The sequence below is a fragment of the Lethenteron reissneri genome, chromosome 15 (assembly GCF_015708825.2).
Source record: "Lethenteron reissneri isolate LAM-NWPU_2019-01 chromosome 15, ASM1570882v1, whole genome shotgun sequence".
Taxonomy (NCBI): domain Eukaryota; kingdom Metazoa; phylum Chordata; class Hyperoartia; order Petromyzontiformes; family Petromyzontidae; genus Lethenteron; species Lethenteron reissneri.
The window spans coordinates 13,008,471-13,034,434 of NC_083793.1; the positions used below are offsets into that span (position 1 = coordinate 13,008,471).

The following is a 25,964-nucleotide window of genomic DNA, read 5'->3' on the forward strand; positions in this document are numbered from 1 at the left end:
CGCACCGTGAATCGTGTGCGGTAGGGGGGTCCGCACCGTGTACTCGTGTGTTGTAGGGGGGGTCCGCGACCGTGTCTCGTGTGTGGGGTAGGGGGGTCCGCACCGTGACTCGTGTGTGGTAGGGGGGTCCGCACCGTGTCTCGTGTGTGGTAGGGGGGTCCGCACCGTGTCTCGTGTGTGTAGGGGGGTCCGCCGACCGTGTCTCGTGTGTGGTAGGGGGGTCCGCACCGTGACTCGTGTGTGGTAGGGGGGTCCGCACCGTGTCTCGTGTGTGTTGGGGGTCCGCACCGTGTCTCGTGTGTGGTAGGGGGGTCCGCACCGTGACTCGTGTGTGGTAGGGGGTTCCGCACCGTGTCTCGTGTGTGGTAGGGGGGTCCGCACCGTGTCTCGTGTGTGGTAGGGGGGTCCGCACCGTGTCTCGTGTGTGGTAGGGGGGTCCGCACCGTGTCTCGTGTGTGGTAGGGGGGTCCGCACCGTCCGTGTGTGGTAGGGGGTCCGCACCGTGACTCGTGTGTGGTAGGGGGGTCCGCACCGTGTCTCGTGTGTGGTAGGGGGGTCCGCACCGTGTCTCGTGTGCGGTAGGGGGGTCCGCACCGTGACTCGTGTGCGGTAGGGGGGTCCGCACCGTGTCTCGTTTGTGGTAGGGGGGTCCGCACCGTGACTCGTGTGCGGTAGGAGGGTCCGCACCGTGTCTCGTGTGTGGTAGGGGGGTCCGCACCGTGACTCGTGTGTGGTAGGGGGGTCCGCACCGTGTCTCGTGTGCGGTAGGGGGGTCCGCACCGTGACTCGTGTGTGGTAGGGGGGTCCGCACCGTGTCTCGTGTGCGGTAGGGGGTCCGCACCGTGACTCGTGTGCGGTAGGGGGTCCGCACCGTGTCGTGTGTGGTAGGGGGTCCGCACCGGACTCGTGTGTGGTAGGGGGGTCCGCACCGTGTCTCGTGTGGTGGGGGGTCCGCACCGTGTCTCGTGTGCGGTAGGGGGGTCCGCACCGTGTCTCGTGTGTGTAGGGGGGTCCGCACCGTGTCTCGTGTGTGGTAGGGGGGTCCGCACCGTGTCTCGTGTGTGGTAGGGGGGTCCGCACCGTGTCTCGTGTGTGGTAGGGGGGTCCGCACCGTGTCTCGTGTGTGGTAGGGGGGTCCGCACCGTGTCTCGTGTGTGGTAGGGGGGTCCGCACCGTGTCTCGTGTGTGGTAGGGGGGTCCGCCCCGTGTCTCGTGTGTGGTAGGGGGGTCCGCACCGTGTCTCGTGTGTGGTAGGGGGGTCCGCACCGTGACTCGTGTGTGGTAGGGGGGTCCGCACCGTGTCTCGTGTGTGGTAGGGGGGTCCGCACCGTGTCTCGTGTGTGGTAGGGGGGTCCGCACCGTGTCTCGTGTGTGGTAGGGGGTCCGCACCGTGACTCGTGTGTGGTAGGGGGGTCCGCACTGTGTCTCGTGTGTGGTAGGGGGGTCCGCACCGTGACTCGTGTGTGGTAGGGGGGTCCGCACCGTGACTCGGAACATCCACGTGGAGACGTTGAGCGTGTTCATTTATAAAAGAGGCAGCCGGTTCTTTGATCGAGCGAAAGAGGGAAGGCCTTGGGCCTAGACTTGAACAGAGGCAGGGAGGCTGACGGCACAGATGGCTGGGGGAGTTCTAGACCATGGTGGGCCGCGGAGGAGGAATGATTATAGTGAGAAGAGAGGGGAGAGTGGGTGGAGGGTGAGAGGCGATGACGCTCAAAGCTTCACACCGACAGATTCTAGAATCCATTGGTGTGCCGCCGTCCCGTGGCCCCCGTGTGCGTGCGCAGGCAAGTGGATGTACGAGGTGCTGCTCTCCTCCAAAGGGCTCATGCAGATCGGCTGGTGCACCCTCGACTGCCGCTTCAACCAGGAGGTGCCCGCGCCACTGCCCCCACTCCCCCGCCGCCCGCCCGCCGCTTCGTCCCCGCCGCGCCGCGTCTCTCTCACCACTCACGCTCACCGTGCCGCGTCTCTCTCTCTCTCTCCACTCACACTCACCGTGCCGCGTCTCTCTCCCTCTCTCTCTCCACTCACACTCACCGTGCCGCGTCTCTCTCTCTCTCTCCACTCACACTCGCCGTGCCGCGTCTCTCTCTCTCTCTCCACTCACACTCACCGTGCCGCGTCTCTCTCTCTCTCTCCACTCACTCACCGTGCCGCGTCTCTCTCTCTCTCTCCACTCACTCACCGTGCCGCGTCTCTCTCTCTCTCTCCACTCACTCACCGTGCCGCGTCTCTCTCGCCACTCACGCTCACCGTGCCGCGTCTCTCTCTCTCTCTCCACTCACTCACCGTGCCGCGTCTCTCTCGCCACTCACGCTCACCGTGCCGCGTCTCTCTCCCTCTCTCCACTCACGTTCACCGTGCCGGTCTCTCTCGCCACTCACACTCACCGTGCCGCGTCTCTCTCGCCACTCGCACTCACCGCGCCGCGTCTCTCTCGCCACTCACACTCACCGTGCCGCGTCTCTCTCGCCACTCGCACTCACCGCGCCGCGTCTCTCTCGCCACTCACACTCACCGTGCCGCGTCTCTCTCGCCACTCACACTCACCGTGCCGCGTCTCTCTCGCCACTCGCACTCACCGCGCCGCGTCTCTCTCGCCACTCACACTCACCGTGCCGCGTCTCTCTCGCCACTCCCACTCACCGCGCCGCGTCTCTCTCGCCACTCACACTCACCGTGCCGCGTCTCTCTCGCCACTCACACTCACCGCGCCGCGTCTCTCTCGCCACTCACACTCACCGTGCCGCGTCTCTCTCGCCACTCGCACTCACCGCGCCGCGTCTCTCTCGCCACTCACACTCACCGTGCCGCGTCTCTCTCGCCACTCACACTCACCGCGCCGCGTCTCTTCTCGCCACTCACACTCACCGTGCCGCGTCTCTCTCGCCACTCACACTCACCGCGCCGCGTCTCTCTCGCCACTCACACTCACCGTGCCGCGTCTCTCTCGCCACTCACACTCACCGCGCCGCGTCTCTCTCGCCACTCACACTCACCGCGCCGCGTCTCTCTCGCCACTCACACTCACCGCGCCGCGTCTCTCTCGCCACTCACACTCACCGCGCCGCGTCTCTCTCGCCACTCGCACTCACCGCGCCGCGTCTCTCTCGCCACTCACACTCACCGTGCCGCGTCTCTCTCGCCACTCGCACTCACCGTGCCGCGTCTCTCTCTCCACTCACACTCACCGTGCCGCGTCTCTCTCGCCACTCACACTCACCGCGCCGCGTCTCTCTCTCCACTCACACTCACCGTGCCGCGTCTCTCTCTCTCTCTCCACTCACGCTCACCGTGACGCGTCTCTCTCCCTCTCTCTCACCACTCACGCTCACCGTGCCGCGTCTCTCTCTCTCCCTCGCCCCACCCCCCTCCCTGTGCCGTCGCCGCCGGCAGGAGGGCGTGGGCGACACCCCCAACTCGTACGCTTACGACGGCAACCGCGTGCGCAAGTGGAACGTCACCACCACCAACTACGGCAAGGTGGGCGTCCTCGCCTCTCCCTCTCTCTTCTCTCCCCTCTCTCATCTCCCCCCGAGCTACGAAGCTCGTTATTTTTTCACATGCCCTTTAGGGGCACGGCGGGGGGGGGGGTCATAACGTCACAAACAACATCAACGACGACAATCTCCCCTCTCTCCCCTCGCTCTGCTTTCCACGGTACTTGTGGTTTATATTTGTGGTGCGGTGTGGTATAATACCGTGCTGTGTATGTTGGGGTGTGGTGTGGTGCGGTGTGTGGGAGCGGTGATGCAGCGGTTAGCGTGCTGCGCTACGAACCCAGCGACCTGAGTTTTGTTCCCGCTCACGGCCAACACCAGTGACGATTATCTAAACCGGTCCTGGGGCTCTCCTAGGTCGACTCAGCCTCAAATGAGTACCCAATGTGATGTGTAAACATCACCACTGGGAAGACAAAGGCGGCCGGGCGTGGTGTTGGCCACCCACCCCCTCGTGTGCCGTGCCGGCCTTCATAGGTGCTCGCTGACGGCACTTGCCCCGACAGTCTGTTAAGGCTACACGGCATGCTGTGGCGTGTGCTATGTGGTGTGGTGCGTGGTGTGGTGTGTGGTGTGGTGTGTGGTGCGGTGTGTGGTGCGTGGTGTGTGGTGTGGTGTGTGGTGCGTGGTGTGTGGTGCGGTGTGTGGTGTGGTGTGTTGTGCGGAGTGTTGTGCGGAGTGTGGTGTGGTGTGTGGTGCGTGGGGTGGTGTGTGGCGTGGTGTGTGGTGCGTGGTGTGGTGTGTGGTGTGCGGTGTGGTGCGGTGTGTGGTGCGGTGTGTGGTGCGGTGTGGTGTGTGGTGCGGTGTGTGGTGCGGTGTGGTGTGTGGTGCGGTGTGTGGTGTGGTGTGTGGTGCGTGGGGTGGTGTGTGGGGTGGTGTGTGGTGCGGTGTGGTGTGTGGTGCGGTGTGCGGTGTGGTGCGGTGTGTGGTGCGGTGTGTGGTGCGGTGTGTGGTGCGGTGTGTGGTGTGGTGTGTGGTGTGGTGCGGTGTGTGGTGCGTGGTGTGGTGCGTGGTGTGGTGTGTGGTGCGGTGTGTGGTGTGCGGTGTGGTGTGGTGTGTGGTGCGGTGTGTGGTGCGGTGCGTGGTGCGGTGAGGTGTGTGGTGCGGTGTGTGGTGTGTGGTGCGGTGTGTGGTGCGTGGTGCGGTGCGTGGTGCGTGGTGTGGTGCGCGGTGTGGTGTGCGGTGTGGTGTGTGGTGTGGTGTGTGGTGCGGTGTGCGGCGTGCGGTGTGTGGTGCGGTGTGTGGTGTGGTGCGTGGTGTGGTGTGCGGTGTGGTGCGGTGTGTGGTGTGGTGTGTGGTGCGGTGTGTGGTGCGTGGTGTGGTGTGCGGTGTGGTGTGTGGTGTGCGGTGTGTGGTGTGCGGTGTGGTGTAGTGCGGTGTGTGGGGTGGTGCGGTGTGTGGTGTGGTGCGGTCTGTGGTGTGGTGCGGTGTGTGGTGCGTGGTGTGGTGTGCGGTGTGGTGTGGTGCGGTGTGTGGTGCGGTGTGTGGTGCGGAGTGTGGTGTGGTGTGTGGTGCGGTGTGTGGTGCGTGGTGTGGTGTGCGGTGTGGTGCGGTGTGTGGTGTGTGGTGCAGTGTGTGGGGTGCGGTGTGTGGTGTGTGGTACGGTGTGTGGTGTGGTGTGTGGTGCGGTGTGTGGTGCGGTGTGTGGTGCGGTGTGTGGGGTGGTGCGGTGTGTGGTGTGCGGTGTGGTGTGGTGCGGAGTGTGGTGTGGTGCGGTGTGTGTGCGGTGTGTGGGGTGGTGCGGTGTGTGGTGCGGTGTGTGGTGGGGTGCGTGGTGTGGTGTGCGGTGTGTGGTGTGTGGTGTGGTGTGTGGTGTGGTGTGGTGCGGTGTGTGGTGCGGTGTGTGGTGCGGTGTGTGGTATGTGGTGCGGTGTGTGGTGCGGTGTGGTGTGTGGTGCGGTGTGTGGTGCGGTGTGTGGTGTGTGTGGTGCGGTGTGTGGTGCGGTGTGTGGTGTGGTGTGGTGTGGTGTGTGGTGTGGTGTGGTGCGGTGTGTGGTGTGGTGCGGTGTGTGGTGTGTGGTGCGGTGTGTGGTGTGTGGTGCGGTGTGTGGTGCATGGTGTGATGTGTGGTGCGGTGTGTGGTGCGGTGTGTGGTGTGGTGCGGTGTGTGGGGTGGTGCGGTGTGTGGTGTGGTGCGGTGTGTGGTGCGGTGTGTGGTGCGGTGTGTGGTGCGGTGTGTGGTGCGGTGTGTGGTGCGGTGTGTGGTGCGGTATGTGGTGCGGTGTGTGGTGCGGTGCGTGGTGCGGTGTGTGGTGCGGTGCGTGGTGCGATGCGGTGTGTGGTGCAGTGTGTGGTGCGGTGTGGTGCGGTGTGTGGTGTGTGGTGTGGTGCGATGTGTGGTGCGGTGTGTGGTGCGGTGTGGTGCGGTGTGGTGTGTGGTGTGGTGCGGTGCGTGGTGCGGTGTGGTGTGTGGTGCGGTGCGTGGTGCGGTGTGTGGTGAGGTGTGTGGTGTGGTGCGGTGTGTGGTGCGGTGTGTGGTGTGCGGTGCGTGGTGCGGTGCGCGGTGCGGTGCGTGGTGCGGTGTGTGGTGAGGTGTGTGGTGTGGTGCGGTGCGTGGTGCAGTGTGTGGTGCGGTGTGTGGTGCGGTGTGTGGTGCGGTGTGTGGTGTGGTGCGGTGCGTGGTGCAGTGTATGCTGCGGCGTGCTGCGTCGTGGTTCTGTGTGCGATGCGGGGTGTGTGCTGTTGTGCGGTGTACAGCCGTGGGCGGCGGGCGACGTGGTCACGTGCCTCATCGACCTGGACGACGCCTCCATCTCCTTCTGCCTGTAAGTGCCGCGGCACCTCCGCTCACGGCGCCGGGCCCAGCGCCTCTCCCAGCCTCGCCGACGGGGACTTGCCCCAACAGCCCTCGCGAGGCTAGACGGCGGATCTTTGCCTCTGTGTTTATCGCGGGGTAGATGTAGCGGAGAGATGTGTAGCGCGGCGTGTGGTGAGGTGCCGGCTATCGCTTCACTGGCAAGTTCGGCGTAAATTGTACGTCCAGGTGTGAGTTTGTGAGCCGTGCGACTCGCACTGCCCAGTCCGCCCGAGAGCGGGCCGCGTGGAACACGGCGCCACGGTGGCTAGGAGATGTTGACTACCTCGCCTGGTATGCAGGAAGTCGTGGGTTCGATCCCGACCCTGACGCCTGCTGCATATTTGGAGTTTCCGTGTCTCTCTCCTCGTGGTCGAGTGGATTTTTCTTCGGGTCCTCCGCTTTTTCCGTCCATTTCGAAAAGCACGCATTTAGATTATTTGGCTCCTGCTTTACATTTTCCACGCGATAAGCCACCTCGTCGAGCTATCGTTTATGGCCAAGTTGCTTCTGACAAAGAGCTACATAGCTTAGTGGGTCTTACCTAGTAAAATAATAAATAGTTCAGTTTTAGTTTAGAACGCAGTCGTTGGCGATGTACTCCACCGTGTGTTTCGGGTGGCCACAGTCACGGCACTCTGGGTCGCCATCTTCTTCAAACCTTTCCCGTCCCGACACGTCTGCAAGTTGCCGCGGGGTGTGGGCTTTCCCGTTCACCGCCACATCTCGGAACGCGCAAGCGGCTCGGCGTAAATTGTATTGAGAGAGGCGTAGTAGACGTCGCTTCTCACCGCGGAGAACCGGAGCAACACGACCGCCAAACTGTGCCGCAAACGGCCCTTCCAGGTGGCCTAGTTATTTTATCAAGTTCTTCTGCTTTTGTTCCGATGACGATTAACCCTTCCTCGTTTCAATCATGTACGTCATCGGAACGGAGGAGGGTTAATCTCCCACTCGTGGACGCGTCGCGGTGCAGCGGGCGAGCGATCACCGTTCCGCAGTCGTTGGCGGTTGAGCCACCGCGGTGGTCTCGGCAGAACTGGCGGCGTGCCGTCTCGGCAGAACCGGCGGCGTGCCGTCTCGGCAGAACCGACTGCGTGCCGTCTCGGCAGAACCGACGGCGTGCCGTCTCGGCAGAACCGACGGCGTGCCGTCTCGGCAGAACCGACGGCGTGCCGAGCAGCGGCGGGGCACTTTGACGAACCTCGGCGGCGGAACTCCAATTGTCTCGCACGGCGATCCCGGATTGTTTTTCTGGGATCCCGGGCGAGTTTGTAGTCTCGGCGTGCCACGGGGGGTTTGTGCCGCGCTCCCTCCCGAGTTCTCCCGGGGTGGCTTGACGTCGCTGGGAGATGGTGGCCGTCACGTGGGCCCAAGCCTTGAGCGTCTCGTCGCACGACTAATGCCATCGCTTGAGCCATTTTCGAAATCGTATAAACCGAACTGAAGTTGTTTTTTTGTTTCACCACTGAGAGCTGCTTTCCTAGCTCGTTTTCAGAAGCCACGTGGCCATCACAAACGACGGCTCGCACGAAGTGGCGTCACTCATCGCGTGGGAGTTTTCAGCGGCAGCGAAATACTCTCAAGCGCACGTTTTGTCCACGATTCCACGTGTGAACGTTCTACGCGGTCCGCCTCCCTCTGGCTCTCCCGCAGCAATGGGCTGTCCATGGGCGTCGCGTTCCCCGATGTGCGGCTGGGCCCGGGCTGTGCCTACTTCCCCGCCATCAGCCTCTCCTTCCGCGAGAACGTCTCCTTCAACTTCGGCAGCCGCCCGCTGAGATATCCTCTCTCGTCTTCTCTCTCGCGCACACGCGGACAAAGGGACAAAGGGTCTGTGTGTGGGGGAGGGCATTGTGCTGTTAGAGAGCGGCCCACAGAGGTGGATACCACAGAGCTACCTCTGAGATCCTGTCAAGTGACCTTTGGTCTACCCAATTTTCACGAATCCCAGAGCTGGAACTGAGCTACTTTAAGTGCAGACCCAAATTTAAGGTTCTTCTATTTTTTTTTAAACATTCTTTGGGAACCGGACTGGGACCATCAACTCCGCTGCTACCCTTTAAGGAGCCGATGCAATCGCAGCCCAGCCAGTGAGAGACCTCCACATTTGTGGAGGTCTCTCTGTAAGTCTATGGGTCTCCGTGTAACTCCATGGCTCTCCAGGTGAGTTGTGTGAGGAGTCTCTGTCGGAGTAACCGGGATGAGACCAGTCGGCTCACTACACTCGAGGATACGGTGAATTTGGTTTGCCCCTCCCCTCCTCGAGCACCTCCGATTAACCCGGTTGGCTAGGTATGGTGCGAAAGAAGGTCAACATATGTACGTACACACGTGCGTTAAAATTCACTTCGGTTGAAACCCAGATTGGGACCCCGGGTGTTATTTAAAAATTAATTTATTTGTATCTTTGCCAGGTAAGGCCCCACTGACATATGTAGCTCTTTTTCAGAAGCGACCTGGATATCACAAATGATAATGAAGTGGCTTCATCATCACGTGGCAATTCATAGCAGCCAAATACTCTCAACGCGTGGTGACGTTGACTCTAAATGTGGAGGGGAAAAAACCGGAGGACCCAGAGAAAAATCCACGCGACCACGGGGAGAGGAAAGACGCACACTCCAAATATACAGGCGCCAGGATCGGGGTCGAACCCACGAGCTCCTGTCTACCAGGAGAGGTAGTTAATGTCTCGCCACCATGTAAGCTCCATGTGAGCTCCAGATATCGAGGTGTCAGGGTCAGGATCGAACCCACGCCACCGTGGTGACCCCGGTAGTGCCCACGGTGGCGAGATGTTGGCAGAGCCGGCTGGGTGCTGTCACCTCCGTGGCGGCGGCGGCCGCCCCCACCACGCCATGCGGCCCACCTCGCCACGCGCCGCGGTCCCCCTGGACGCGTTGACGGGACGAGTCCTTGACCCCGCGTCCACGTACCCCGTGGAGGGTTACCGGCCCCTGCAGGACCCCCCGACCATCGACCTCATGCAGGCGCAGAAGCTCATGGGATACTTCCAGGTCGCCATGGAGACGTGGATCGACCCCAGGGTGAGTGGCGCACCCTCGCCCCCTGTGCGTACGTGCGTGCGTCTGTGTGCGGTGCGTGCACCTAGCCTGGCACAAGCGTGGTGGTGATGTCACTGCCACGTTGGCAAACGGTTGTGGTTGCTAGGTGTGTCATGCAGCGGTTAGTGCGGTGCACTACGGACCCGGCCAACACCAGTGACGATCATCTGAACGGGTCCCGGGCCGAATAAGTACCTGGTGCGGTGTGTAAATATCGCCAAAGGGGAGACAAAGGTGGCCGGGCGTGGTGGTGCTCGGCCACCCACTCCCTCGTGTGCCGTGCCGGTCCCCGTAGGCGCTCGCGAGCAGCACTTGCCCCGACAGTCTGCCAGGCCACACGACGGATCTTTGTCGTGCGTGTGCCGATTTGGCAACATCAGAAGAGCGCACACAGGTGGTGCGCCTGCCAATCGTCTCGGTCAGTCATCCCACAGCGCCTGGGTCTGTCCCGTGACCTCCTGCCAGCCACAGAATCTTCCACACTTCAAAAGTCAAAGTACACCTAGCCTGGTGGTGACGTCACCGTCACTCGGTAGCGAATGGCGGCTGTTGTCGTCGTGTGATCTGCTTGGCGAATGCCGGGGGAGCGTTGGGTGACCCCCCCCCAAACCCCCCCGCCCTTCCCCCCTCTGCCGCCCCTCGTGCCCCTCCGCTCCCCGTCCGCCCCTCTACTCATGCCCCCCCCCGCCTCTCGTTCCCACTCACACACCCCCCCCACACCCCCCCCACACCCCCTCCCCACCCCCGTTGCCCCCCCAGGACGGGAGGGTGGTGTCGCGCGAGGACTCGCGGAGTCTGTCGCGAGGGGACGCCGCCACCACCTTCCTCCTCGCCGCCGTGCACGTCTTCCACAAGCTCGCACCGCTGCTGGTGCGTGCACGCCTCTACACGGCGGGGGGCATGGGGAGAGAGTGGGGGTGGGGGGCTGGGAGAGAGGGGAGTGTGGGGATAGAGTTTGGAGAGGGAGGGTGGGGGCGTGGAGAGAAATAGCAGGGGGGCTGGGAGATAGGGGGGTGTGAGGATAGAGTTTGGGGAGAGGGGGGGGGAGCGGGGAGAGGTTGTGGAGAGAGCGGGAGAGTGAGTGAGGTTACTTTGCTCGCCGTGTGATTTTTTTACGAGCAGATAAACTTGGGGCCCATTGAGCTGCCGCCACCGCGCCTGGCCAAGTTTCCGTGCGATGCAATCCTTGAGAAATAAATGAAAAACCTTGATTATGAATAATGTTGGCCGCCCGCCTTCCCTCCCCCGCGGCAGGCCAAGGCCTACGTGGTGGACGAGGTGCTCCTCAAGTTCCTGCTCAGCCTGCAGACGCGGGCCTCGGGCTCCGTCGCCACGGAGACGCCGGCCATCTTGCACACGCTGGACCTGCTGTGGGCCCTGCTGGAGGTGCGCCTCTCCCGCTCGCCCCCCCCACCCCCCCCCCCCCCCCGTTACCGTTTGCGTTTCACCTCGCCGCCGTCTTGGCGCATCGTTGTCGTTTCGTCGCTGCCCTGGCGTGGTGGGGGGTGGGGCGGGCGGACGACTTGGGCAGGCCTTCATCGAGCAGTGGATCGATCGTGGACGACGACGATGTTGTCGGGGTGTAACGATTCACCCGACTCGCGCGGCGATCGAGAGTCGCGTTCGCGGTTTCACATCGGCAACGCCTCCACGTGCGGCAGGTCCGCTCGCTCGGTCCGCTGCCGGAAGAGGGCCTCGCCGTGCCACGCGTGGTCACGGTTGTTCACGCGACCGTGCTTCGCCACGCTGGCCAGCGGGGATTGATAGTGGAGTAGCGGTCTCGCAGATCGGCCCCGCAGGGGTGCTTTCCTGCCGGCGCCTCCCTGCGCGTCCCTCCGGGCGGCCATCGCGATCGTTGTCGGCGCATCTGTGCGCGCGCGCCTGCGCGTGTGCGTGTCTGTGCCCTGGTGCTCAACTCGTGACCCTCCACGCCCCACTCCTCCTCGTGCCTCCCTCCCCCCACACCTTCGATTCTCTTCTTGAGGCGCTGGCGACGCGGCCGGGGGCGGTCGCGGTTCGAGCGCACCGGTGAATGAACCGCGGCGCACTCGTGTGCCGAGCCGTTAGCCGAGCGCGCGCCGCACGCCCCGCTTGCTTCACGGCCGCAGATCCCCCGCGGCCGTAAGCGAGCAGCAGGCCGCGTGGCGTCGCGCTCGCACGTTTCGATGAGCGACTGCCATCGTACCGCCTAATTGGGAGCGCCAAACACCACGGACATCGGCCCCTACTGGCGGACCGATGCCCTTGCCCCGTGGTGTCGGCGCCGCCTCCGCCATCGGCTGAAAAGACAAACGGACAGCCGTGCTGAGACGCGAGAACGTGGGGGGCCTTGGGGGGGCGTGAGGGGCAGTGGGAGCGGCGGCACGCGACTCACAGCTCCCCCATTCCTCCCGCCCGCAGGAGTTTGAGGTGCACAGCTGCCTGAAACAGCTGATGATGACGCTGCTGCGAGCCTTCCGCTTCTCCCCCGTGACGCCCGACATGACGCCCCAGGTACCCCCAGCGCCGGCATCGCCGCCGCCGTGCTGACATCGCCGCCGCCGGCACCACCTCGGCCCCACCGGCACCACCTCGCCGCCGCCGCGCGAGTCCGGGCCTCGCGCTTGCCGAGCCCATTGGACAATCGTAAACTCAGAATGAGAAATCAGTTATTTAGAGCGCAGGTGGGGATCCGATGAGCTACGGAGCTCTTTTTCGCAGATGTCAGCGAGTTACATCAACACGAAAACCGATAGAGAAGAGGCAAGCAAGTCACTAAACATAATGAAAGTATACACGAAGTACAAATTGCACTCGTTAATAAATTCCTGCCGATTTGCCAACACCAAATGTAAGCTTGGGGCAAGGCAGCAAAATAACGACAACAACAACAACAGTCCCAGACCACACCAGGACAACAACACACGGTCCCCCGGTTAAATTGCACGTGAAAATGTAACTCCCGATACACGCGCCAGGTTCAAAGTTACAAATCGCATTTGGCAAATGTGTCTGTAACCAGCACTAATCTTGGGTCAGAATGCTGTACGTGATTTGATCTCTATGGGGATATAATATATATTTCTACCGCGTTCTGACCCCAGGGACGTTCAAATTCTGTGGGTTCAAAACACCGCCTCGCACCGATGCCGCTGAGAGCCTGGGTTCGAGTCCGGGTTCGAGACGCCCCTGATTGCACCGCACCTTTCAGATGTTGTTCCGCCACTGTTACAGATCCAGCACCTGCGCCTCGTCCTCGCCATCCTCAAGCACGAGAAGTCACGGAAGTTCCTCCTCGGCAACGTCCTATATCCCTCGCTAGCGCGCGCAGCCACGCACCCCACACCACACCGCGTCACGCCACACCGCCACGCACCCCACACCACGCAACACCACCCACGCCACACAGCACCACGGCATGCCACATCGCCACCGCAACGCGCCACGCACGCCACACCGCGCCACGCACGCCACACCACGCTAGCCACGACACCAGTCAGCTAGGTGTGTTTGCATCAACTCTGCCGGTATCGTGATCGACACACAAACACACATATACACACACACATACATACACACATACACGCACACACATACACACATACACACACATACACGCACACAAAAACTAAGACAAAGATCCCTCTTATAGCCTTATAACAGACTGTCAGGGCAAGTCCTGTTAGTGAGTACCTATGAAGGCCGGAATGGTACACGAGGGGGTGGGTGGACAGCACCATGCCCGACCGCCTTTGGCTCCCAAGTGGCGATGTTTACACACCGCACCAGGTACTCATTTGAGGCTGAGTCAACCTAGGGGAGGCACAGAACCCATTCAGAGATACGTCACTGGTGTTGGCCTTGAGCAGGAATCGAGCCCGGGTCGCCGGGTTCATAGAGCAGCGCGCTAACCGCTACACTACCGCTCCCCACTATACACACACACATATACACACACACATACACACACACACATACAAACACATACACACACATACACACACATACACACATATACACACACACATATACACACATATACACACACACACATATACACACATATACACACACACATACACACACACACATACACACACATACACACACATACACACACATACACACATATACACACACACATATACACACATATACACACACACACATATACACACATATACACACACACATACACACACATACACAATGTAAGCCACACGGACTGTTGGGGCAAGTGCTGTTAGCGAGTAGCAGCACCTATGAAGGCCGACACGGCACACGAGGGGGTGCTGGACAGCCACCTCGCCCGGCCGCCTTTCTCTCCCCAACGGAGACTTTTACACACCGCACCGGGTGCTTGAGGCCGAGTCGACCTAGGGGTGGACCGGTTCAGATGACGGTTTACGGATCCTTGACGCGCGCACGTTCGACGTGATGCGCTTCGTGGTGTTCTGCAACGTGAAGACGCCGCTGCGCGTGGAGGAGGCCGGACTCGACGAGACCATCCCCGTCACCTGGTGGCCCACGCAACTCCAGCAGCAGCAGCAGCAGCAGGTTGGCGGGGGGGCGGGCGGGCGAGGGGGCGCGTGAGAAAGTAAAGTGGTTGAGTGATAAGCGAGCGAGCGTGTGGGTAAGTGACTGAGTGGGTGAGTGAGCGAGCGTGCGGGCGGCTAAGTGACCGAGTGGGCGGGTGAGAAAGTAAGGGAGTGGGTGAGCGAGCGTGTGGTTGAGTGAGCGAGTGGTTGAGTGAGTGGGTAAGCCAGCGTGTGCTTGGGTGAGTCAGTGGGTGGGTGAGCAAACCTGTGTGTGGGTGAGTGAGTGAGGAAGCAAGTACTGGGGAGCCAAAGGCGGTCGGGCGTGGTGGTGCCGGTCACCCACCCCCTCGTGCGTCGTTCCGGCCTTCGCAGCGCTTGCCCCAGCAGCCTGTTCAGACTACACGGGGGATCTTTGTCTTTGTGTGCGTCCCGGCCTCCCCGTGCAGGGCAGCAGGGAGGAGGCGGAGGAGAGCGCCGAGGAGCGGCACAAGCGGCGATCGTACGAGCGCGGCTGCCAGCGCCTCAAGAAGAGAATAGAAGGTGGGGGGGAGGGAGGCACGGAGTGGGGGACGGACGTGGAGAGTCAAGAGTTGAGCACCAGGGCACAGACACGCACGCACAGAAACGCAGACACGCACGCACAGAAACGCAGACGCCCACGCAGAGACGCGCATGCACAGACGCCCACGCACAGACGCCCACGCACAGACGCCCCGCACAGACGCGCACGCACAGACGCGCACGCACAGACGCCCACGCACAGACACCCACGCACAGACGCCCCGCACAGACGCGCACGCACAGACGCGCACGCACAGACGCCCACGCACAGACGCCCACGCACACGACGCCCACGCACAGACGCCCACGCACAGACGCCCACGCACAGACGCCCACGCACAGACGCCCACGCACAGACGCCCACGCACAGACGCCCACGCACAGACGCCACACACAGAAACCCAGACGCGCACGCACAGACACGTGTGCCCGGTGCTGATGTTTAGTCACCGCACCAGGTGCTCGTTTAAGGCTGAGTCGACCCAGGGGAGACCCAGTGGTGGTGGTGATAACGCCCGTCCCGTGCGTCTCCCCCCCCCAGTGGTCGAGGACCTGCAGGTGGCCATCCTCAAGCTGCTGCTCAACAACAAAGACAAGAACTCGGTGAGGCCTGCGCCACGGGGGCCCCACACGCATGCACACAAAGACAAAGGTCCCCCGCGTAGCCTCAGCAGACTTGTGGGGCAAGTGCTGTTAGCGAGCACGGCACACGACCCCCCCATGGCGATGTTTACACGTCGCAAGCGGGTGCTCATTTGAGGCTGAGTTGACCTTGGGAAGGTCCAGGATCGGTTCAGATATTCTTCACTGGGGTTGGCCTTGAGCGGGAATCGAACTCGGGTCGTTCGGCGCGTAGCGCAGTGCGCTAACTGCGACAAACACACACTCAGAAGCCCACACGTGCAGCGGCGTGGCACAGACACGGAGTTGGCTAAACCTCAATCAAGAACCGATGAAGGGCGCCCAGCGGGATGAGTTTGCAAGGCTACCGCGGAGATGGAGCGGTGAAATCGGCCGGATCGATCAATCGCTAGACCGTGAGGGATGGGTCCCTGTGTGAGTCTATGGGTCCCTGTGTGAGTCTATGGGTCCCTATGGGTCCCTGTGTGAGCCTATGGGTCTCTGTGTGAGTCTATGGGTCTCTGTGTGAGTCTATGGGTCTCTGTGTGAGTCTATGGGTCTCTGTGTGAGTCTGTGTATCTCTGTGTGAGTCTATGAGGCTCTGCGTGAGTCTATGGGTCTCTGTGTGAGTTTATGAGGCTCTGTGTGAGTCTATGGGTCTCTGTGTGAGTGCCGTTGGCGAGCGTTGTAGTTGTTGTTGTCTTGCAGCAGGGGGAAGCCTCGCGCTACATCTTCCTGTCCAAGTTGAGGAAGTTCCTGCAGGAGAACGCCTCCAACAGGGTGAGCGGTCAGCACCCCACACCACCACCCACCCACCCGGCACCACCACCACCCACCTACCCGGCACCACCACCACCCACCTACCCGGCACCACCACCACCCACCCACCCGGCACCCCACACCACCACCCACCCACCCACCTGGCACCCCTCACCACCACCCATCCACCCACCCGGCACCTCACACCACCACCTACCCACCCACCCGGAACCCCTCACCACCACCCACCCACCCACCCTGCACCCCACACCACCACCCACCCACCCGGCACCCCACACCACCACCCACCCACCCGGCACCTCACACCACCACCCACCCACCCACCCGGAACCCCTCACCACCACCCGGAACCCCTCACCACCACCCACCCACCCGGCACCCCTCACCACCACCCACCCACCCGGCACCCCTCACCACCACCCACCCTGCACCCCACACCACCACCCACCCACCCGGCACCCCACACCACCACCCACCCACCCAGCACCCCTCACCACCACCCACCCACCCGGCACCCCTCACCACCACCCAGCCACCCACCCTGCACCCCACACCACCACCCACCCACCCGGCACCCCACACCACCACCCACCCACCCGGCACCACACACCACCACCCACCCACCCGGCACCACACACCACCACCCACCCACCCGGCACCTCACACCACCACCCACCCACCGGCACCCCACACCACCACCCACCCACCCGGCACCTCACACCACCACCCACCCACCCGGCACCCCTCACCACCACCCACCCACCCACCGAGCACCCCACACCACCACCCACCCACCCGGCACCCCACACCACCACCCACCCACCCACACCACCACCCACCCACCCGGCACCCCTCACCACCACCCACCCACCCACCGAGCACCCCACACCAGCACCCACCTCACACCACCACCCACCCACCCACCCGGCACCCCACAGCACCCAGCACCCCACACCACCACCCACCCACCCGGCACCCCACACCACCACCCACCCACCCGGCACCCCACACCACCACCCACCCACCCGGCACCCCACACCACCACCCACCCACCCCACACCACCACCCCCACCCACCCGACACCCCACACCACCGCCCACCCACCCACCCACCCGCACCCCACACCACCGCCCACCCACCCACCCAGCACCCCACACCACCACCCACCCACCCACCCGGCACCCCACACCACCACCCACCCACCCGGCACCCCACACCACCACCCACCCACCCGACACCCCACACCACCGCCCACCCACCCACCCAGCACCCCACACCACCACCCACCCCACACCACCCACCCACCCACCCGGTACCCCACACCACCACCCACCCACCCACCCAGCACTCCACACCACCACCCACCCCACACCACCACCCACCCACCCGGCACCCCACACCACCACCCACCCACCCACCCAGCACCCCACACCACCACCCACCCACCCCACACCACCACCCACCCACCCACCCGACACCCTACACCACCGCCCACCCACCCACCCGGCACCCACACCACCACCACCCACACCACACCACCACCCACCCACCCACCCAGCACCCCACACCACCACCCACCCACCCGACACCCCACACCACCGCCCACCCACCCACCCACCCACCCGGCACCCCACACCACCACCACCCACCCACCCAGCACCCCACACCACCACCACCCACCCACCCGGCACCCCACACCACCACCCCACCCACCCGGCACCCCACACCACCACCCACCCACCCACCCGACACCACCACCCACCCACCCACCCAGCACCCCACACCACCACCCACCCCACACCACCCACCACACACCACCACCCACCCACCCGGCACCCCACAACACCACCCACCCACCCAGCACCCACACCACCACCCACCCCACACCACCCACCCACCCGGTACCCCACACCACCACCCACCCACCCGGCACCCCACACCACCACCCACCCACCCCACACCACCACCCACCCACCCACCCGGCACCCCACACCACCGCCCACCCACCCACCGAGCACCCCACACCACCACCCACCTCACACCACCCACCCACCCACCCGGTACCCCACACCACCACCCACCCGGCACCCCACACCACCACCCACCCACCCGGCACCCCACACCACCACCACCCACCCACCCAGCACTCCACACCACCACCCACCCACCCCACACCACCACCCACCCACCCGGCACCCCACACCACCACCCACCCACCCAGCACCCCACACCACCACCCACCCCACACCACCCACCCGGTACCCCACCCCACCACCCACCCACCCGCCACCCCACACCACCACCCACCCACCCACCCGGCACCCCACACCACCGCCCACCCACCCACCCAGCACCCACACCACCACCCACCCCACACCACCCACCCACCCGGTACCCCACACCACCACCCACCCGGCACCCCACACCACCACCCACCCGGCGTTGTCTTTGCTGCCGTGCGGTGGCGCTCGCCGGCGTCCGCGGGGCTGACTCTGAGCGCTGTCGCACGCAGAACCCCACCATGCTGTGCCCCCCCGAGTACATGCTGTGCTTCATGCACCGGCTCATCACCGCGCTGCGGAGCTGCTGGGACGGGCACCGGCAGCGCAGCGCCCATGCGCAGCCCAGCGAGGGTAACGCACGGCACACGCAACACGCACACTCGCTCTCACACACTCGCTCTCACACACTCGCTCTCACACACTCGCACACACACTCACTCTCACACACACACTCGTCACACACTCGCACACACGCTCTCACACACTCGCACACACACGCTCTCACACACTCGCTCTCATACACTCGCACACACACGCTCTCACACACTCGCTCCCACACACTCGCTCTCACACACTCGCACACACTCACTCTCACATACTCGCACACACACGCCCTCACACACGCTCTCACACACTCGCACACACACACACTCTCACACACGCACGGCACACGCAACACGCACACTCGCACACACACGCTCTCACACACTCGCACACACACGCCCTCACACACACGCACACACTCGCTCTCACACACTCGCTCTCACACACTCGCTCTCACACACTTGCTCTCACACACTCGCTCTCACACTCGCTCGCACACACTCGCTCGCATACACACGCTCTCACACACTCGCTCTCACACTCACATGGCACACGCAACACGCACACTCGCACACACACGGCACACGCAACACTCACACTCGCACACACACGCTCTCACACACGCACGGCACACGCAACACACACATACGCACACACACGGTACACGCAATACACACACTCGCACACACGCTCTCACACACGCACGGCACACGCACACTCGCACACACGCTCTCACACACGCACGGCACACGCAACACACACATACGCACACACACGGCACACGCAACACACACACTTGCACACACACGCTCTCACACACGCACGGCACACGCAACATGCACACTCGCACACACACTCTCACACACGCACGGCACACGCAACACACACATACGCACACACACGGCACACGCACACTCGCACACACACGCTCTCACACATGCACGGCACACGCAACACGCACATACGCACACGCACACTTCCACACACACGCCTTCACACACGCACGGCACACGCAACACGCACACGCACGGCACACGCACACTCGCACACACACACGCCTTCACACACGCACGGCACACTCACGCGCACAACTCACGCGCCGCTATTGCGCGCGCAGCACAGCAGGGGGGGTTGTGCGCCCACAGACTCTCGCGATGCACGCGGCGTCCGGTGACTCCGGCGCCAATCGCTCGGCCGGAGGAAAACGATAAAAAATAAGCGGCGTCCAGCGACGGGGCGGTGCCTCGGGCGGCGATGGGCAAGCCCGGCCTCTCGCGGTTTAGCCGTCCGGCGCGAGGCCGGCGGAGCCGAGCTCGCGGGACGCGACCCCCCCGACCCGTGACCTCTCGCCCCCCCCCCCCTCCCCCCGCAGAAGCGTACGTGCCCCCGCAGCTCTTCTACAACGGCAAGGTGGACTACTTCGACCTGCAGCGGCTCGGCGGCCTCATCACCCACCTCAAGAAGACGCTCAAAGGCAAGGGGCTCCGACCCGCGCTCCTCTCGCGCGACCTCCCTTGACGCGCGTCGCTCGTCCCGCGTCGTGGCCGCGGCTTGGCTTCTAACCCGCGTCGTGACGCGCGCGTCGTGTGTGACACGTGGTGGCGTCTGTTGTGACGCACGCGTCGTGTCGTTGCGTCGCGTATCGTGACGCGTGTCGTTGCGTGTCGTGCCGCGTGTAGACGACCTGGCGGCGGTCGGCGTGACGGTGGAGGCCGCCGAGCTGAGCCCCGTCTCCATGGACGACCTGGACGACGTGGAGGAGGCCGGCCTCGGCCTGCCGGTAACGAGGCGCGCGGGCGGCATCGGCGACATCGGCGCCAACGGCGCAGCGGCGGTTCGTAGTTGGCGGTCGCCCCCCTGCTGCGCTGTCACCGCAGCGCCGCTGCACCGTACCTCGAGCAGCGGTGCATTTCTCCGCCGACTGTGCCCACGGGCGTCGCGCCACGGCGCGGTGAATCCGTGCGGCTCCGTCGCGGTGCGGCGCAAAGTCTCCGTCTTAGGGAGCCGCCCGCGGTTGCGGATACCGCAGAACTTACCGCCGAGATCCCTTCCAAGTGATCTCGACTGTAGCACTTTTCCCACCCACTCTGCCGTGTGAGAGTTATGTTCTTCGCATGGCGTTATAACCGATATTGTAATTCTCAGAGCTGGAATTTAACCGAATTAAGTAATACGTGACCGGGCCTAGGGCATCGACTCACCGCACGTGAGAGCCCGGTGCTTTAATCACGGGCAGCGGAGTCAAACCCAGGGTTTCAACTTTGACCTCTGAGCCACCAGGGACACCTCCATCTAGGTGTGATGATGCTGACCAGGTGTGATGCACAGGTGTGACACGGCCAGGCATGATGCGGTTGGGTGTGATGATGCTGACCAGGTGTGATGCACAGGTGTGATGCACAGGTGTGACACGGCCAGGCATGATGCGGTTGGGTGTGATGATGCTGGCCAGGTGTGATGCACAGGTGTGATGCACAGGTGTGATGCAACTTTTGCGACGCGGCCGGGAGCCACGCGGTTGTGGCGTGACGATGCCGACCAGCTGGCCGCCGCTGGGCGTACGGAATGGGGTCGTGTGGAGTCGAGTGGAGCGCCAGGCTGCGCGAGTAATCCAACGCGGCTAAACACAGCTGCTGCTGTTGCTGCTGCTGCGGATGCCATCTATATTCGGCTCGGAACTCTTTGTGCCACTCCGAATGGAGACCGGCTGCGGAGACGTCACGCTGGCGGTTGGCGCGCCGCACCACTAACCCCGGCGACCCCGTTTCCGTTCCCCGCGACGGCTCGACGCCGGCGGCGAGCGCCCCCCCTCCCCCGCCCGCCCGCCCGCCCAGACACCGGTCGTGGATTGGCAAAGGGGGGCTGTAGGGTGCCGCTTGGTTCTGTGAGTCGCGAGGCGCTCTCCACCGTGACCTTGACCCCCGCTTCTTCCCAGAGGCGGTCAACTCCGCAGCCTGTGTTTGAGCGTCCGATACCGCTCGCGCGACCTGTTCAGGCCCCATCCCGCTACCTGTCCTCATTTCCCGCATTGGGGTGACTCTCCGCCGCCTCTGCAAAGCGTGGACGAGTCGGCACGTCCACCAGCAGCGGGTCGAGCGAGCAATTGCAGGGCTATGCCTGTACCTTTTTATTTCTAATCAATTCGAGGTCCGATCAGCTTTCAAACTCGGTAAAAAAAATTGGTTTAACAATCAGCAGCCTAGAAGGGAAATAATAAAATAATTAAAATAAAAAGCCAGCGTCTGAATGCTGTCTTTTCGACAGACCTGTTCTTCACCTGAGGACGGCTGCTTGCGTTGTGGCCGAAACGTTGTGAGAATTGTATTTTATTGTTTAAATTTTATTATTTTATTATTTTTCTTTTACGTGACTTTACCGAAAGAACCAAGAAGATGAATCCCTGCAGTCAATCAGCAGCCTGCCGCTTAAATTGGCGGGTGATTTGGTGCGGTAATGCCGGCGTGACCCTCTCTTTCGAAACTCTCTTTCCTCGACCCCTGACCTCTCTCCCTCGACCCCCGACCTCCCTCCCCCGACCCCCAAACTCTCTACCCCGACCCTGCCGCGGGGCCTGCAGCAGGCCGCGCGCCTCGGCATGTCGATGTTCCGCGGAGGGCTGCTGCCGAACCCCATCGGCGGGGCGGCCGCCCCTATTCTGAGCGCGGCCTCGGCGGCCCTGGCGGCTAGGCGAGCCCCGGGCTTCGCGAGGCCCCGCCAGGCCACGACGGAGATGGAGCAGCGCACGGAGGAGGAGGGTGAGTGGCGGCGGCGGCGGCGGCACCCCGGATCAGAGGAGTGGAGGTGACGAAGTCCACTCCGTGTTTATCCGGTTCCCGGTGATGACGCGTTCAGGTGGATTTATTGGCAAAATAGAATGCGCCGGCAGTTGGCTAAACTCCTAAAACTATTTATATTTTACCAGGTAAGGCCCCAGTGAGCTGTGTAGTTTTTGTCGGAAGTGGTCACCTGGCTATCACACATGACGGCTCGACGAAGTGGCTGATCATAGCAGCCAAATACTCTAAAAACTCCAATTAGCACGGTTGGCTACATACAGTGCGAAAGAAGTTCAACATACATACACACACATGCGTGCTTCTTACAGTGAGGTCCTCAGGCTCTCATCCAGAGACTCATAGACTCACACAGAGACCCACGGACTTCAACAAGGCTCACAGACTCGGAGACCAGTTGGTTCGGATCGGCGGCACGCGGCATCACCGCGTGCCGTACGCGCATCTACGCTCGTTCACCGCGTGCGTGCACATGCGTGCGTGTACGTGCGTGCATTCTGGCGTGCGCGTGGGTCGCTGGCGCGCGCATGCGCTCATACGCCTCCGCTGTCCGTTGGGCGTGGTCAGTCGAGACGGGCGTTCTGCACGGACGCCCGATCACGGAGGCCGAGGACCCGCCCGGCGACCACTCGCTCATCGAGATCCTCGACGGCATCGTGATGATGTACAGCATGAGCGTGCACCAGCAGCTGGGCAAGGTGCGCACGCACTAACACACGTGGATTCACACACGCACGAACACAAACGGATGCGCGCGCCTTTACCCACGCACGCGCAAGCACTAACACACATGGATATGCATGCGCGCACATCGCAAGGATATGCATGGATATACACGCATGCACACACGTGGATACACACGTACATACATCCACGCACACGTGTATATGCATGCACGTGCACTTGGATACGCACACACACACACATGGATACGCACACATGCACACACACGCACATGGATAGGCACACAGATGAAGGTCCCCCTCTATAGCCTGAACAGACTGTTAGGGCTGTTAGCCAGCATCTCTGAAGACCGGCACGGTATATGACTCGGTGGGTGGCCAGCACCAAGTTCGACCGCCTACATCTCCCCAGTGACGATGTTTACACGCCGCACCAGGTATTAATTTGAGGCTGAGTCGACCTAGGGGATGCCCAAAATACCACTGATGTGAGCCGTGGGCGTCGTGTTGCTCTGTGCGACGGCGTGGGCAGATGGTGGGCGTGTCGGACGACGTGCGGGAGTTTGCCGTGGCGCTGAGGGAGACGGAGGAGAAGATCGCGCGGTGCCCACCGCAGGTAGCGGCACCGTCGTGCTGACACGCACACAGCACCGTAGTGCGTGGCACCCACGTGGCACCCACGTGGCACGCACACGGCACCCATACGGCACCCGCGTGGCACCCGCACGGCACCCGCACGGCACCCGCACGGCACCCGCGCGGCACCCGCGCGGCACCCACGTGGCACCCACGTGGCACGCACATGGCACCCACGTGGCGCCCACACGACACCCACGTGGCACGCACATGGCACCCACACGGCACCCACGTGGCACCGACGTGGCACGCACACGGCACCCGCGTGGCACCCACGTGGCACGCACATGGCACCCACACGGCACCCGCACGGCACCCACACGGCACCCGCACGGCGCCCGCGTGACACCCGCACGGCGCCCGCGTGGTGCCCGTGTGCCGCTGGGCCGCGTCACCGACAATAATCGACTGAATGGACGAATCGTCCGGTCTGTCGTTTGAAGCCTGCTCGTGTAGCCAGCGTGCGCGCGTGTGTTTGCGCGCGTGTATGTATGTATTTGCGTCTCTGCGTGTGTGCGCGTGTGTGCACCTGGCCTGGCACAAGCGCCGTGGTGACGTCACCGCTCCTAATGCCGGTGCCTCCCTTCGTGCCGCCCTGCCCCCCATGCCACCCCCATCCTAGCGGCGCGACGTGCTGGAGGAGCTCCAGCGCAGCCGGGACGTCTTCCTGGACAAGCTGAACCAGCTGAGCCGGCGCCTGGCGTGGATCAACACGACCATCTACTCGCAGGTGTGGACGCCACCGCCACCGTTTCCCATCGCGTGCCCTGTACCACGTGCCCTGTACCGCGTGCCCTGTACCGCGTGCCCTGTACCGCGTGCCCTGTACCGCGTGTCGTGCACCGCGCGTTCTCTTCTCGGTAACCTGCACCAAGTCTCACTGGTGTACTGGCTGACGTGTACTTCTGTGTACTGCCTGTAGGAGCGACTGCGTGACGTGTATTGCTGTGTACTGCCTGTAGGAGCGACTGCGTGACGTGTACTGCTGTGTACTGCCTGTAGGAGCGACTGTGTGACGTGTACTGCTGTGTACTGGCTGTAGGAGCGACTGTGTGGCGTGTACTGCTGTGTACTGCCTGTAGGAGCGACTGCGTGACATGTACTGCTGTGTACTGGCTGTAGGAGCGACTGTGTGACGTGTACTGCTGTGTACTGCCTGTAGGAGCGACTGCGTGACGTGTACTGCTGTGTACTGCCTGTAGGAGCGACTGCGTGACGTGTACTGCTGTGTACTGCCTGTAGGAGCGACTGTGTGACGTGTACTGCTGTGTACTGGCTGTAGGAGCGACTGTGTGGCGTGTACTGCTGTGTACTGCCTGTAGGAGCGACTGCGTGACATGTACTGCTGTGTACTGCCTGTAGGAGCGACTGTGTGACGTGTACTGCTGTGTACTGCCTGTAGGAGCGACTGCGTGACGTGTACTGCTGTGTACTGCCTGTAGGAGCGACTGCGTGACGTGTACTGCTGTGTACTGCCTGTAGGAGCGACTGTGTGGCGTGTACTGCTGTGTACTGCCTGTAGGAGCGACTGTGTGACGTGTACTGCTGTGTACTGCCTGTAGGAGCGACTGCGTGACGTGTACCGCTGTGTACTGCCTGTAGGAGCGACTGTGTGACGTGTACTGCTGTGTACTGCCTGTAGGAGCGACTGTGTGACGTGTACTGCTGTGTACTGCCTGTAGGAGCGACTGCGTGACGTGTACTGCTGTGTACTGCCTGTAGGAGCGACTGTGTGACGTGTACTGCTGTGTACTGCCTGTAGGAGCGACTGTGTGACGTGTACTGGCTGCTGTGTACTGCCTGTAGGAGCGACTGCGTGACGTGTACTGCTGCTGTGTACTGGCTGTAGGAGCGACTGCGTGACGTGTACTGCTGTGTACTGCCTGTAGGAGCGACTGTGTGACGTGTACTGGCTGCTGTGTACTGCCTGTAGGAGCGACTGTGTGACGTGTACTGGCTGCTGTGTACTGCCTGTAGGAGCGACTGCGTGACGTGTACTGCTGTGTACTGCCTGTAGGAGCGACTGTGTGACGTGTACTGGCTGCTGTGTACTGCTTGTAGGAGCGACTGTGTGACGTGTACTGGCTGCTGTGTACTGCCTGTAGGAGCGACTGTGTGACGTGTACTGGCTGCTGTGTACTGCCTGTAGGAGCGACTGTGTGACGTGTACTGGCTGCTGTGTACTGCCTGTAGGAGCGACTGTGTGACGTGTACTGCTGTGTACTGCCTGTAGGAGTGACTGTGTGACGTGTATTGGCAGCTGTGTACTGCCTGTAGGAGCGACTGTGTGACGTGTACTGGCTGCTGTGTACTGCTGTGTACTGCCTGTAGGAGCGACTGCGTGACGTGTACTGCTGTGTACTGCCTGTAGGAGCGACTGTGTGACGTGTACTGGCTGCTG

At 62.8% G+C, this 25,964-nt stretch overlaps 1 protein-coding gene across 1 annotated transcript in view; it reads left to right on the forward strand.

Moving 5' to 3' along the window:
* The window catches only part of RNF123 (ring finger protein 123), an 82,811-nt gene that overhangs the window by 5,788 nt on the left and 51,059 nt on the right, over positions 1-25,964 (forward strand). Inside the window, exons 2-21 of the mRNA XM_061551656.1 lie at positions 1,734-1,873; positions 3,400-3,486; positions 6,201-6,268; positions 7,954-8,079; positions 9,233-9,347; positions 10,125-10,235; positions 10,620-10,751; positions 11,766-11,858; positions 12,579-12,652; positions 13,772-13,901; positions 14,329-14,422; positions 14,985-15,046; positions 15,773-15,844; positions 18,357-18,477; positions 19,823-19,924; positions 20,130-20,284; positions 22,028-22,205; positions 22,812-22,942; positions 23,460-23,543; positions 24,186-24,293. Of these exons, the coding sequence (XP_061407640.1) occupies positions 1,734-1,873; positions 3,400-3,486; positions 6,201-6,268; positions 7,954-8,079; positions 9,233-9,347; positions 10,125-10,235; positions 10,620-10,751; positions 11,766-11,858; positions 12,579-12,652; positions 13,772-13,901; positions 14,329-14,422; positions 14,985-15,046; positions 15,773-15,844; positions 18,357-18,477; positions 19,823-19,924; positions 20,130-20,284; positions 22,028-22,205; positions 22,812-22,942; positions 23,460-23,543; positions 24,186-24,293 (2,183 nt within the window). The remainder of the gene's footprint in view (positions 1-1,733; positions 1,874-3,399; positions 3,487-6,200; positions 6,269-7,953; positions 8,080-9,232; positions 9,348-10,124; positions 10,236-10,619; positions 10,752-11,765; positions 11,859-12,578; positions 12,653-13,771; positions 13,902-14,328; positions 14,423-14,984; positions 15,047-15,772; positions 15,845-18,356; positions 18,478-19,822; positions 19,925-20,129; positions 20,285-22,027; positions 22,206-22,811; positions 22,943-23,459; positions 23,544-24,185; positions 24,294-25,964) is intronic.